We start from the raw sequence: 15,360 nt of genomic DNA on the forward strand, positions 1-15,360 counted from the left end.
ATGATACACGTTGAAAAAAGACACACTTTAGTCTAGGACAATTGATCAGAAATGCAATGCATCAATGAGGCAGGTTCATTATTTTCTCTTTTTCCCAGCAAACTAATTTCTTACCATTGCGATGTTCATAAGGTAGCCAGTGGTGTTTGGCCTTTTGGTACTCGAACTGCGAATTGCGTTGTTGACACTGCTGAGCTCTAAAGTCTTCGAAGTGCTTTGGACACTCCTCAGTGTTGCAGAGCTGATACTCAAAACTAAGACCTGGACAGTCCTGGCCTCCATTGATTGGCCTACAATAGAAAAAGAAATACAAGAATTTTTTTTCATCCTTTGTGGCTATATGTTATATCTAAAACTGGAATATTAGAAGCATAGCCTGGGATTTCAGTGATGGGAGAAAGTTAAGGGGGTAATTCTATAAGTTGGCGCTAAGATGTAGGCACCACAATGGCTTGCACATAGTGCTAATTCTATGATAGTTTCCAAGTAGATCTAAGTCATTATAGAATACTAGCACAAAGCCACTTTGACATGCTGAAAGTCACACGCACCAACTTATGTCATATCAGTGATGGGTATAATTTGGCATGCCTACCAGAGCCATGGAACACGTATTACGGATAGTATTCCATATGTTGCATACATCCCTTGATGACAGGCTCATTATATGCCCATGCTCCATCACATGCATGCCCGCCCCCCCCTTGTAGATGAGCGGCCAAGATTTTATAAACGGTGCCTGAAGTTAGGTGTCTAGATCGGCATATCTAACAATCCAGGCACCTACCTTAATTATTAAATTAGGCTTAATCAGCATTGTTAATTGAAAAGCACCATTAATAAATGATAAAAAAAATTAATTAGCTGGTAGGCATCTAACTTGGTAGGCATCTACTCTGAGGTGTCTACCAGAAAGTAGGTGTGGTTAGGGGTTGAGTCTCAGTGGTTTTTGGCCGTGATTTGACTTCATCGCTGGTAGGCCCCTAACTTAGGAGCATTCATTTAGGCCAAGAAAACCCTGGCATAAATGGAGTTTCAACACCTACTGGCACCAGCATCTATGAAAAAACTTGGTTTTTTCTGTTACATAGAGCATTTTGGACCCCGGTTCATTTATAGAAGTTAGATAGCTCTAAATCTAATAGATGCTGGCACTGTCATCTTGAAGCTGGAACATTAGATCATTTGTTATTCTATTGTCCATTGATTCTTGCTTTTTGGAAATCAATATGGGGTCAAATAAATTGTATGTTAGAAAATCCAGTGGCATTATCCTATGATACTGTGCTTTTTGGCATGTCAATGAGGGCTAAAAGCCAAATATCATCTAAGAACAACAGTCTTCTACTTTATTATGACAGGGGTTGCCATACAACAGGTTACGAGTAATTGGAAAAACTGGAAGAGACTTAAGTTTTTGGTGGAACACTTTATGTCATATTTATAAAATGGAGAAGATAATAGCCACACAGCAGGGGAATTTTAGAAAATTTTAGAAGATTTGGGAGCCATCAACAAAATATTGTAATGATTGAATATTTCTTTTTCTTTTTCCCTTAAAAATATCCAGGATGGGGGGAGGGGAGGAAAAGGATTTTTATTGATTTGAACATTAAATAAGGTATATAAGAATGGGGTTTATGATAGGTTTTCTGGAATTTTAAGAATGTAATTGATTAGGGGGAGGGGGATACAGTCTGATATAATGTTTAACAGAATATTAAGTGTTGTATTTGAATTTTAAATGCTATAAATACTGTTACACTTATTGTAAGTTTTTAAAAAAATGAATACAGAATTGGAAAAAAACAACAACAAAAAACACCTACTGGCACATAAGAATGCTTAGGTGTAGCTAGGTGCGATTCTATAAATGACGCACAGCAGATGATTGGCAATTGCACTCAACAGCGCCTACAAGTTAAGCACTGTTTGTACGAGGTGTTTAACATTAGCTTCTACTTAAGAGATTTTCCCCCCTAAGACAGCTCCATGTACAAACCCAAAGAAAAGAACTTTGATTGTGAGCCCACTAGGGACAGAAAAACTAGCTGTATAGAACATGCAAACTGCTTTTACTGTAACACAGAAAGGTGGTATATCAAATCTCTTCCCCCCTTAATTTAATAACACAGGCACGGCACCTATAAGGTGCATGCACCTACTTTTCTTTATATAACGCTAGGCTAAGATGCCTAAAGTACACCTATATTTACACCTGCCACAGAGGTGGGGCAAATGTCTGTGCATATATTATAATATTTTATAATCCGTGTACTTGCACATATTGCCCACATTCTGTCCAAACTCCATCCAAGTCTATGGAGGTGGAAGAAGATATCTTTCTTCTTAAAGGACCAACGACAACAAGAGGACATCCATTGAAAATCAGGGGTGGGAAACTTCATGGCGACACCAGGCAGTATTTCTTCACCGAAAGGGTGGTTGATCATTGGAATGATCTTCCGCTGCAGGTAATCAAGGCCAGCAGTGTGCCTGATTTTAAAAGAAAATGGGATAAGCATGTGGGATCTCTTCGAAGAAGAATTTAGGGGGGTGGGTCATTGGGGAGGGCAGACTTGGTGGGCCATGGCCCTTTTCTGCCGTCATTTTCTATGTTTCTATGCTCAGTGGCAAAGTTCATACCTAGTGGTTTTATGCATTGGTATTATGTATGTACATGATTATATTGCAAGGAAATGAGTTTATAGAATTACCTCCTATAATGGTAATCGGGCAGCTAGGTTGGATGTGAAAATTCTGAAACTTTTGGGGCTCCTTTTACAAAGCCGCGCTAAACCGCCGGCTGCACTAGCCACTACCGCCTCCTCTTGAGCAGGCGGTAGTTTTTTGGCCAGCGCGAGGGTTAGTGCGTGATTAAAAGTCGCATATGCTAAAGCCGCTAACGCGGCTTCGTAAAAGGAGCCCTTGATGAGCTTTGTAGACCATTGGGATTTTCAAAACAGGATCAAGACATTTGTTGTTTTTTTTTCAGAAATATGTATTCTCTTAGATAATGTTTGAGTAAATGTTTAATCTTTGGAAATGTCCAGTTTTCTTGAGCTTTGTAATCAGCCTTGAAATGAAAGGCTTTAGCGGACTATAAATTCCTAAATGTAATGTAAACGCCAACTTACGCTAGTATTCTATGACAATTGTACTCTTAATTGCTGTTATAGAATTTGCATTTAGCGCATGAAATTTATGTTTGCCTTTAGGTGACGTCTCTTGATTTAACCCTTACCCTTAGATTCTATATAATGTGCTATGAATTGCACTCACAGGGCACATGCCCAATCTGTGCACATAGCTTAATTGGTTAACAAGCCAATTAGCACTGATAATTGGGTCCCAATAATTATCGATGCTAATTGGCTTTAATATTTATGTGTGTAGATTTAAGCATTGCATTCTGTAGACAAATTTTAAGCACATACCAAAAAAGTGGACATGGCCAAGGGTGGGTCATAGGTGGACTGGGGGTGTTCCTCCAAGTTATGCTTGTAATTCTTAGAACACAAGGGATAAATGCTAATTTAGGCATAAGGATTTATATCAGGTTTTAGTTGATGTAAATGCTCGCGCCTAAAGTTAGACGTGGGTTCTAGTGTAAGTACTATTCTATAAGCTGTGCCTAACTTTAAGCAGTGTTTATAGAATAGTGCTAAGCTCTATTTTTTTTCAGCATAAATGTTTTAAGGAAGCAAAACTTTTGGAAAAATTTGTTGTCCAGTGTTTTCAAATTACCTACTTTACTACAAAATCTGCTAGCACATTTTGCTCACCTTTTTTTACACCCATTTTCAAAGCATTTTCATTTTGAAAAAAACTATGTACAAAGCTGTATGTAACTCCAAGGGGATGATGCTGGAGGACCTTACTGGATAAGCACAAAACGAATTTCTTTTTAGATCTGTAATTTATCAAGTTGCTAGGACTTGAACACAAGTCGATGGCACCTAACTAACTAGATACATCCCTATGGTTCAGCATACCATCCCTATTGCACTGGAAAAAGAGATTAGGTTCTTACTTTGATAATATCTTTTCCGGTAGATAGGGATGGTATGTTGAACCTCCGCCCAGTAATTACCTGATGCATCGGCTTTCTGTCTCAAGTTTACCGGTCAGTTCCACAGCTAAGACTTTTCTAGTCAGTCAGACTATTGGATTATGAAGAATCTGTTTATATAATTAAAAGGGAAGAATGATTGAGCTCCATAAATCTTCAAGTTGGTATATTCTTGCTTAACTTCCATGTATTGTTTCTCTCAGAGGCTTGTTAATGTTTTAACTACAAAGGTGCGCTAAGCTACTTAGCGCACATTAAATATTAGTGTGCACTAAACATGTGCTAAACACTAACACGTGCATGTTATCCTATGGACGCATTATCAGTTAGCGTGCACATTGATTTAGCGCATGCTAAATCCATGCTAAAATGCTTAGCGTGCCTTTGTAAAAGAGGGCCTTGGTGTCAGGGAATTTCCTGTATCCCTCCTTCTCCTGTCTTCTTCTATAGGGCTGTTGCCAGCTTTGGTATGAACTGAAGGGGGCAGCAGAGACAGGTAAAGGAGGAGGAGGAGCTGAAAAGCTGTGACTGACATTTACTGCAGAATACTCATGAGCAGGCATGGACAACTCTATAGTTCAGCATATCATTCCTATCTACTAGAAAAGATATCATCAAGATAAGAACCTAATCTCCTTTTGTGATCAATCTCATAAGTTATATTATTCTTCTCCCTGGTGGATGTTAGGATCATTTGGAGATGGCATGGAGAGCTACCTTCTGTATGCTTCAATCTTTTGTTGTTATGGTCCTTCTGGTTAAATTTTGGAGTGTTACAAAACATCAAGATCATTGGCCTAATACTCTTTTTTTTTTTTTAATAATAGTAAATATTTTTTCCATTATTCATCTAGTGGAGGCCCAAATCTCCAAGGGGAGAATCAATCTCAAAGACACTGACAAGCTGAGTAAAATAGGCAAAGAAGCAAATCAAATCTGCAGGCTTACATTGGATTGTTGCATTGACGTGTTCTGAAATGAACCCCTGTACCACAGGACCGGGAACAGGAACCAAACTTAGTCCAGGATCCCCAGCTACCATCTTGTTTCATCTGGTTAGTATTCTTCCACATACAGTGACCTTTATAGCACCACTGAGGAAGAAAGGAAATCAGCAATCAATTAAAGGTGCCACATTTAGCAGTACAGTGACGTTCTAGCAGTAAGCAGGAATCCCTTCAGCAAACACTGAATTCTTTTAGAGTGTCTCTGTGCCTCACCAGTGATGGGGCAAGCTCAGGCACAGTTTGTAAGCTTTAGTTTCAGACAACCTAATTTCAGTTATAGACTGTTCATAAAGCAACTGACTAGAATCGACTAAATATTAGGAAAGCACATAGCAAAAATCTGTGGTTTGTTTTCAGACAAGTTTGGAAATGTATGCTAATTTTTTGAATATTCCCCCTCCTTTACAAAGCTGCAATAGTATTTTTAGCGCCAGCCACTATGGTAACAGCTCCGATGCTCACAGACTTCCTATGAGCGTCCAAGCTGTTACCACTATGGCCAGCGCTAAAAATGCTAGCGCAGCTTTGTACAGGAGGGCATATGAAAAGTGGTTTCAGAAAATAATGCATGAATTTTGATTTACATGTGTTAAATCACAGGTACACATATCCGTCAACTTTACATAAATTAAAAGGGGGAAGGGAATTTGGGCTTTAACTGCACCTTGATTTACCACAAGAGTCAGCAATTGGCAGTACTGCAGATTACATACTCCCTTAGTAAATCAATAACATTGCTTGTCAGCCATCTTGCAAGCAGTGTTAGTCTACCATCCTGGGGACATCAGGCTGTAATGTCTCAATCTGATGCTCATTTTAAAGGGACCAGCCACAGTTCAAATAAGCTCGGCACTGAATATCAGTGGATAATTCGACTGGTAATGGTAAGCCTTTAAAGCAATGCTGACCGCTGCCAGCTGATTATTGGAGGGTTACTGTCTATCTCTAAGCCCAAATTATATTATCATACCATACTATATTGTTTCTTATATCCCGCAAATGACAACTGGGAATCATTGTGGCCTACATAAGATTAATAAGATTAGTAACATAGACATTAAAACCGATGTGTTCTTAGTACCTTCCTAAATTGAAGATAGGAGGAGGTCTGATATAAGAAGATCAGGAGGCAGTTCCAAATTTTGGGACCTTATAACTCAAAGGTGGATTCAAAAAGCAAATTCCTCCAAATCTGATGTGGAGAGGGAAGAGGTAATTTATAGCGAGTCATTCTTGAGTTACAGAAGGAATGTTAAACTTGGCTGGCTGAAGTTAGCCCAGTCGAGCTTTCTCCATATTTAGTCCTGCGAAACATACATGCAATTTTAAATTGAATGGCAGCCAGTGTAGTTCTATCAATAGCGGGCTCTGAAAATGAGCCTTACAGAAAATCAGTCTAGCCACTGTGTTCTGGAGTAGCTGCAACCTCTGAAGTCCTTTCTTAGTGATGTTGCAATATAAAGAGTTGCAATAATCTAAATCTAGTTTTCAGTCACTGTCTGAAAACTAGTCGGGCTAAGGACTGATCTTATCATCCTCAACTGCCTCAATCTGAAGAAAAACCTTTTAAACAGTGAGGTAATCTGCTCGCCCATGTTGAGATTGTAATCTAGAATTACTCCTAATATTTTTGATGTTTTATTAATCATGAGCTTCTCACCTGAGTATAGGGTTAACTCTGAGTGAGGTAACTGAGTTGTGATCACCAAACCATAGTACTTTCGTCTTCTCTAAATAGGAAGACATTAACCAACTGCACAGGAAAATTACACAGGTCAACACATCATTTTCATCAGAGTTAATTTTGGTTGGGTTTTGTAGTATTTTTCATGCTGATTTCAAATCTGTGTTTAGTTTTTCACTAGCATGTCACCTTTTTGTACTGAGGCTCATTATATATAATTATAAATGTTAATTGGGTGATATATCATGCGTTTATAGGATAAACGTATAAGGAGGGTTAACGACAGTTGTCTTTGTCTTTTTATGCTACAGACATTATTTATAATATCAGTCTTTTTCATGCCAAGACATTGTATTATTTATCCAGATAGTTTCTGCTACGTCTGTGGTTCATTCACGATGAATGCACAAAGTCGCCCAATTACTGAAGATCTGAAGAAGGTATACAAATTGTACTTTGGCTGTCTACTAGGTAACCAGGATAAGTCTTGGGCTCCACATATCATCTGTACCAGTTGTTCCAAAAGACTTCGTGACTGGCTCAGTCGACAAAAGGCAGCAATGTAATTTGCAATCCCAATGATATGGAGGGAACCACCAGATCTTATTAAAGATTGCTACTTTTGCCTTGTGAACACAAGTGGATTCTCAGCTAAAACTAAGCACAAAATTATATATCCTACTCTGGATTAGGCCTGTTCCTCATGATGACTCACTGCTTGTCCCTGTACCTCTACAAGATGGACTTGCTTCTGTGGAATATGATGAGAAATGTGATAATGATGCAGCAGCTGGTCACAATCCAGAATTATCTGATCCTGATGTGATTGTGAATGATGAAGATTCAGAACCAGAGATCTTTACATAAGCTGAGCTCAATGATCTTATTTGTGATCTAAATCTTTCAAAAGAAAATGCAGAACTTCTTGCTTCAAGGCTTAAGCAAAAGCACTTGCTTGCAAAAGATGCTAATATAACTAATTACTTAACAACACTCTTCACTGTAAATGGCTCGTGATTTTGTCACGACATCAACGGGCTCTTCAACAGTTTGTCACAAATGCATTGTCCAGATGAATGACATCTCTTCATTGATTCTTCACAGAGAAGCTTGAAGGCAGTGTTACTGCACAATGGAAATTCCAAACCAAGTATACCAATTGCCCATTCTGCTCATCTAAATGAGTCTTATGAAAATATGAAGAATTTACTAGAAGCAATCAGTTATAAAACACACCAGTGGAACATCTGTGGTGATCTGAAGGTCATTTTTTTTTCTTCTTCACCACTAATAATGTACTCTTACTCCCCTCCCCTCTCTTCTAACCTCACCATCATGTTTGTTACTGTCAAATGTCCTCTATGTACACATTCCCTCTTTCTCATAAGCATTACTTTTTATAAGCATTTCTCCTATTCTTATTTTATCATTTTATTGTAAACCGGCTAGATACCAGTTGATGGTCGGTATATTAAAAATTAATAAACTTGAAACTTGAACTTGAAACATTGGCATGCTAATGGGAATGCATGGAGGATTCACTAAATAATGCTGTTTCCTGTGCTTGTGGGATAGAAGATCTACAGCTGAACATTATGTCAAGCGTGTCTGGCAGTTGAGGGATACCTATAACCCAGAGACAAGCAGTGTGAAATTTATGCCATTGGTGGATCCTCATAAAATATTTCTTCCACCTCTTCATATCAAGCTGGGGTTGATGAAGAACCTGGTAAAGGTCATGGGTAAAGCAAATTCGCCAGGTTTTCAATATCTTGTTAAGAAATTTCCAAAAATCAGCACTGCAAAACTGAAGGAAGGGATATTTATAAGCCCACAGGTCAAGTCCGTTATGCAGGATGAAGATTTTAAGCAATCACTCTCAACAGCTGAGCTTGAAGCTTGGGAGGCATTCAAGTGGTTAGTGGAAAACTTTCTGGGCAACCATAAGTCTCCTTCATACAAGGAAGGAGTTCAGAATCTCCTTGACTCATATCAGAAACTTGGCTGTCGCATGTCATTAAAAATACACTTTTTGCACTCGCATCTTGACTTTTTTCCAGAAAATCTTGGTATGGTGAGTGACAAGCAAGGAGAACGTTTTTACCAGGACATTCAGTTAATGTAGCACCGCTACCAAGGTTTCTAGAATGAGAATATGATGGCTGACTACTGCTGGATGTTGTGCCATGACAATCCAGCCACAACTCACAAAAAGAAATCATACTCTAAGCATTTTTGAAGAAATATTGGTTGCTAAGTGACACAGTCCAGTATAATTATGCTATGCTGTGTGCTTATTTGACTTTGGACCAAAGATACTGTAACATTTCTTTAAGTTGATGCTGCAATTCTTAAAACCCTATATGCTAAAATGCTATAAACTATCATCAGTCATAACTTTAAAAGTTTATGTGACTGAAAAAAACTAATAACAGATCTGAAATCAGCGTGAAAAACTGATTTAGAAAAATGTGCAGATGATTCTGAAAATTTATTTTGTTGCCTTAAGGCCATAATGCGGTAAAGGTGGCCAAAAGAGTCTACAAGGAAAAAATAGCCAAGGAGGCGAAAAACTTCAAGCCGTTCTTTCGATATATATGGGGAAATGACCACGAAGGAATCAGTGGGACCGTTGGATGACCATGGAATAAAGGGAGCGCTAAAGGAGGACAAAGCAATCGCCGACAAACTGAACACATTTTTTGCATCTGTATTTACTGAAGAGAATATATACAGCATACCAGAACCCATCAGGCTATATGCTGGAAATGAAGATGGGAAACTGGCAGGGTTGACGGTCAGTCTAGAGGAGGTATGTAGTCAGATTGATAGGCTAAAGAGCGAAAAATCCCCGGGACCAGATAGCATCCATCTGAGGATCATCAAGCAACTGAAAGGGACTATAGGTGGACTGCTTCAACTAATAGCCAATCTGTTGATCAAATCAGGAAAGATTCCGGAAGACTGGAAGGTGGTGAATGTTAGGCCGATCTTCAAGAAAGGTTCGAAGGGAGATCAGAGAAACTACAGACCGGTGAGTCTGACCTCGTTACCGGGAAAGATGGTAGAGGCGCTGATAAAGGACCGCATCATTGATCACTTCACGGACACGGGTTGATGAGGACCAGTCAACATAGTTTCAGCAAAGGCAGATCGTGTTTGACGAACTTGCTGCACTTCTTTGAGGGAGTAAACAGGCAGATAGACAAGGGCGACCCAATCTAATAAGCTTCTTTGACTGGGTAACAAGAAGACTAGACTCAGGAGAGTCCTTGGACGTCGTGTACCTGGACTTCAGCAAAGCGTTTGACAGTGTCCCACACCGCAGGCTGCTGAACAAGATGAAATCTATGGGATTAGGAGAGACTCTAACTGCATGGGTTAAAGATTGGCTTAGTGGCAGACTTCAGAGGGTGGTGGTCAACGGTACCCTTTCTAAAATGTCGGAGGTGACCAGCGGAGTGCCACAGGGTTCGGTCCTGGGCCCACTCCTCTTCAACATATTCATTAGGGATCTGACTCAAGGGCTCCAAGGTAAGCTAACCTTATTCGCTGATGACGCCAAACTATGCAATGTAGTAAACGGCTGTAATCTTCAGGATGCTATGGAGCAAGACCTGCGTACTTTAGAAAGTTGGTCCTTGATCTGGCAGCTGGGCTTCAACGCCAAGAAATGTAAGGTCATGCATCTCGGCAACGGAAATCCTTGCAGAACTTACACCCTGAATGGAGAAACTTTAGCCAGGACTACGGCAGAACGAGACTTAGGAGTAATCATCAGTGCTGACATGAAAGCAGCCACTCAAGTGGAGAAGGCTTCATCTAAAGCACGGCAAATGATAGGTTGTATCAAGAGAAGCTTCGTCAACAGGAAACCTGAAGTCATGATGCCACTGTACAGAGCCATGGTGAGACCGCATCTGGAATACTGTGTTTAATTCTGGAGGCCACATTACCGTAAGGATGTGCTCAGAGTTGAATCGGTTCAGCGGATGGCCACCAGGATGGTCTCGGGGCTAAAGGGTCTCCCGTACGAAGAAAGACTGAGCAAATTGCAGCTCTACACTCTCGAGGAGCGTAGGGAGAGGGGAGACATGATTGAGACATTTAAGTACATCACGGGACGGGTAGAGGTGGAAGATGATATCTTTCTTCTCAGGGGACCCTCGACCACAAGAGGACATCCGCTCAAGCTCAGGGGAGGGAAGTTTCGTGGAGACACCAGGAAATACTTCTTCACGGAGAGAGTGATTGAGCATTGGAACGAGCTTCCAGTGCAGGTGGTCGAGGCACGCAGCATCTCAGACTTCAAGAATAAATGGGATACCTATGTGGGATCCCTACGAGGTCATGCCAAGGGATAGGGTCACTAGGACTGAATGAGCGGGTCAGTAGAGTGACAGTATAATTACAATTATTCTTTAGGGGGTCAGTAGACTTAAGAGGGTGGGTAAATAGTGTGGGCAGACTTGATGGGCTATGGCCCTTATCTGCCGTCATCTTTCTATGTTTCTATGTTTCTATGTTTCTATGATGTTGTATATCTGGATTTTCAGAAGGCGTTTGACAAGATCCCACATAAACGACTACTTCGGAAAATTGCAAGCCATGGAATCGAGGGTGAAATACTCACGTGGATTAAAAACTGGCTGGAGCATAGGAAACAGAGAGTGGGGGGTAAATGGACAATACTCGGACTGGAAGAGTGCCACCAGTGGGGTGCCGCAGGGCTCGGTGCTTAGACCTGTGCTCTTCAACATCTTTATAAATGATCTGGACATTGGTACGACGAGTGAGGTGATTAAATTTGCGGACGATACAAAGTTATTCAGAGTAGTGAAGACACAGGGGGATTGCGAAGATCTGCAACGTGACATAATGAAGCTCAAGAAATGGGCATCGACATGGCAAATGAGGTTCAACGTGGATAAGTGTAAAGTGATGCATGTTGTAATAAAAATCTCATGCACGAATACAGGATGTCCGGGGCGGTACTTGGAGAGACCTCCCAGGAAAGAGACTTGGGAGTACTGATTGACAAGTCGATGAAGCCGTCCGTGTAATGTGCGGTGGGGGCGAAAAAGGCATATTTTTAGCAGGGCAGGGCAGAGGAGGGTTGTTTACAGTGAAGACATTTAACAGGAGTAAATGCCTTGGCTGAAAACAGTGTTTTCGTTTTTTTTGTTTTTTTTTTATAAATCTTTATTGATTTTCAAGTAGTAACAGTGCAATACATATGAATCTGAACATATAACAAATCAAGAAAAGTACTTTGAACTTACAAATATTCAAAAGTAATCTTTTTCCCCCACCCCATTTACTTAATCAATAATATAAATGCAATTATCCTTCCAAATAACCCATTCTTATTTAAAGTAGTAATACATTCCCACCCTGGGAAAACAGTGTTTTCTAACTTTATGCTTTCTTCTTCTTGCCCCCGCCACTTCATCATTTTCTTTCATAGACATAATCTGGAAGAAGTCACAAGAAAACAGAACAAATTTAAAATCACATGGCACTTACTTTTCCAGGAGCACATTCTGTTCCATCAAGTGGAGGACCTTTTTTCGTCTTACAGAAGAATGGGTTATCTGGATGACTGCACCACAACTGTTTACAGGGGTCAAATGTCCGGAACTGAAACAAGTAAATGTTAAAGCATATGTCATGTCTTAGTAAAGTGAATACAAAAACTGCACTATTTCAATTAACCACACATTCACCAAAATTTTCATCTCATAAGACGGACTAAACATTTCCTTGTCTAAGATAAAATGAAAGGGTGGTGCAGTCTGAAAATTGTCTGCTCCAGTGACTCCCAAACCTGTTCTGGGAGAACCCAACCAGTCAGGTTTTCATGATATTCACAATGAATATGCATGAGATAGATTTGCATATCAAGTAGGCAGTATATGCAATGAATCTCATGCATATTCATTTTGGACATCCTAAAAACTAGATTGGCTAGGGTTCCCCAGGACAGGTTTGGGAATCCCTGGTCTACCAGAAAAAATGTGATGAAAGATGAGATTAGGGCACACGGCAACATGAATAATAATAATAATAATAATAACTTTATTTTTGTATACCGCCATACCCAAGGAGTTCTAGGCGGTTTACATTAGATTAACAAAAAATTACAAGTGGTTTAAAAACAATTGAACAATATTAGAGGCAAGCAATAAATAATACGTGGTTCGAAAACAATTGAACAATATTTGGAGCAAGGAGGTAGAATGTAGTTAGGAGAAGAGAGGGGGGTAGGTTAGGGGGGAGAGGGGGTGGGTAGGTTGGGAAAGGAGGTGGAAGGGGGGAGGAGGAGATTGTTGTTCATTGGAGAGGGGTGTTAGGTGTCTTGTCCATGGAATAGGTGAGTTTTGAGAGATTTTCTAAACCCAAGGTAGGTGGGGGCCTCAAGGACAATTTGGGCTAGCCATGGGTTCAGTTTGGCAGCCTGGAAGGCAAAAGTTTTATCAAGGAATCTTTTGTAGTGACATAGTTTTAGGGAGGGGAAGGCGAAGAGTTGAATTCTGCGGGAGTGCTTGTTTATGTGATTCAGATAGAAGTGAGGGTTTAAGTAGCTTGGGGATAGGCCAAATACTGTTTTATAGCAGAAGCAGGCAAATTTGAATAGGACTCTGGATTCAAAGGGTAGCCAGTGAAGTTTGTGGTAGAAAGGGGTGACATGTTCCCATTTTTTCAGGCCGAATATGAGGCGGACCGCAGTGTTCTGGATCATTTTGAGTCTTCTAATGGTTTTCTTCGTGGAGCTCAAGTAAATAATATTGCAGTAATCTAGTATGCTAAGGATGGAGGATTGTACTAGCAGGCGGAATGAGGTCTCGTCAAAGTATTTTTTAATGGTGCGGAGTTTCCATAGCACCGCGATGCATTTCCTAACTGTGATGTCTGTGTGTTTCTCCAGGGATAAATGTTTATCTAGTGTGACTCCCAGTATTTCTGCATTTTAAAAATGATTTGTGTTGTTCATTAGGGAAACAATCCATATCTTTTTGGATACTTTTTCCCCTACACAATATGTATTTTACCTTTAAGAACTACTACAAAGTGTTCAGAAAAGTGCCCACAACAATCCTCATAGTTTTGAAAACTGCTCCCTTTCTTGGCTGAGAAACCTTTTATGTGACCAACTTAAAAGATACTATTGTCCAAAAATACTGTATAGACCTGTTTTCAAATAGCTTACTCACGTGTTTACATATATAATCATTTGGATTAAATGTACACTGTGTAAATTTTTATTTCTAAAGAACCAACATACCGCTGTGCACATTTTGTAACCAACACCAAAATCAAAACGGCATTGTTCGTCCATAGAATAACTGATTCCAGGTAGCTCTGGGAGTTTGGGCCAATCATGTTCGAAAGGGTCATCAAGAAGACAGTCATAGGAACTGTAGAGAAAAAGTCATACAGTACATTAAAAAAACAATACAACAGCAGAGAGAATCACAAATGATCCATCTAATCTGTCCATGTTCTCTTTCCTGTTCACAGATCCTGTGATTTCTGTCAGCTGCATGTCTTTTCTTCCATGAAGAAAAATTTCCTTAACAATAAGCTTGTTCATATTTGTGATCTAATCTAATATTGAAATTAATAATCTGCTTAACAAAAGATTTTAGGTGGGCTACATAAAATGCAAATGCACAAAATTGTAATCACATCACTGAAGAATTCAAATAAAAAACATTGAAGAAAATTATCCAGTAACATACACAAAACAATCCTAATAAATGATAAGAGAAAAGACCTCTACTGTAAATATTTATGAATAATCAAGCTTTAGTTAACCATCAAAAATACATATACTCCCTGATATTTATAACATGGGAGTTCACTGGCTATCTCATGCAGTCCACGGCGACACTAGAAATTCAATGCCAGCACCATATCCAGTGACTGGTATTGAATTTCTGCTCTATCTTTGGCTGGCCAAGAAATAGCCAGCTAGGGCAATATTCAGTGGTTGTCCAGATAAATCTTAACAGCCAAAGACAACTAAACTAAACTAAACCTTGGGTTTATATACCGCACCATCTCCACGAATGCGGAGCTCGGCACGGTTTACAGGAAGAAGGATGAGAGAGGAACTACAGTGGAGAGATTAAAGAGTTAGGTGTAAAGGGGGAAGGTGAGAGGCCTAAGAGGGGGGAAGTGTTACAGTTTTGAGAATAGCCAGGTTTTTAGGTGTTTGCGGAAGAGTTGGAGGGAGCTTGAGGTTCGGAGTGGGGAGGTGAGGTTATTCCAGATCTCAGTGATTCTAAAGGGGAGGGATGACCCAAGTTTGCCTGCATGGGAAATACCTTTTATGGAAGGGAAGGATAGTTTAAAAATTTGGGAGGATCTGGAGGAAGTAGGGGTTGGGGAGTTCCAGGATAGAGGGATAATGGCAGGAAGGATGCCATGTAGGATCTTGTAGGCACATTTGAAGTGGATCCTGGGGATTACTGGGAGCCAATGGAGCTTAGACAGGAGTGGTGAGACTTGATCAAATTTGCTTTTCGCGAAAACAAGCTTAGCTGCGGCGTTCTGAATCCGCTGAAGTCTGTGGAGGCTTTTCTTAGTTAGGC

The 15,360-nt window shown here is 40.0% G+C and overlaps 1 protein-coding gene across 2 annotated transcripts in view; it reads right to left on the minus strand.

Moving 5' to 3' along the window:
• Positions 1–15,360, minus strand: part of ADAMTS3 (ADAM metallopeptidase with thrombospondin type 1 motif 3) — a 320,349-nt gene that overhangs the window by 62,977 nt on the left and 242,012 nt on the right. For both annotated transcript variants that reach the window (XM_033961379.1, XM_033961370.1), the window contains exons 10-13: positions 14,049–14,181; positions 12,290–12,403; positions 5,021–5,166; positions 115–290 (exon numbers count right to left, since the gene is read on the minus strand). In XM_033961379.1, coding sequence (XP_033817270.1) covers positions 115–290; positions 5,021–5,166; positions 12,290–12,403; positions 14,049–14,181 — 569 coding nt within the window. The remainder of the gene's footprint in view (positions 1–114; positions 291–5,020; positions 5,167–12,289; positions 12,404–14,048; positions 14,182–15,360) is intronic.

The sequence above is a fragment of the Geotrypetes seraphini genome, chromosome 1 (genome assembly GCF_902459505.1).
Source record: "Geotrypetes seraphini chromosome 1, aGeoSer1.1, whole genome shotgun sequence".
Taxonomy (NCBI): Eukaryota; Metazoa; Chordata; class Amphibia; order Gymnophiona; family Dermophiidae; genus Geotrypetes; species Geotrypetes seraphini.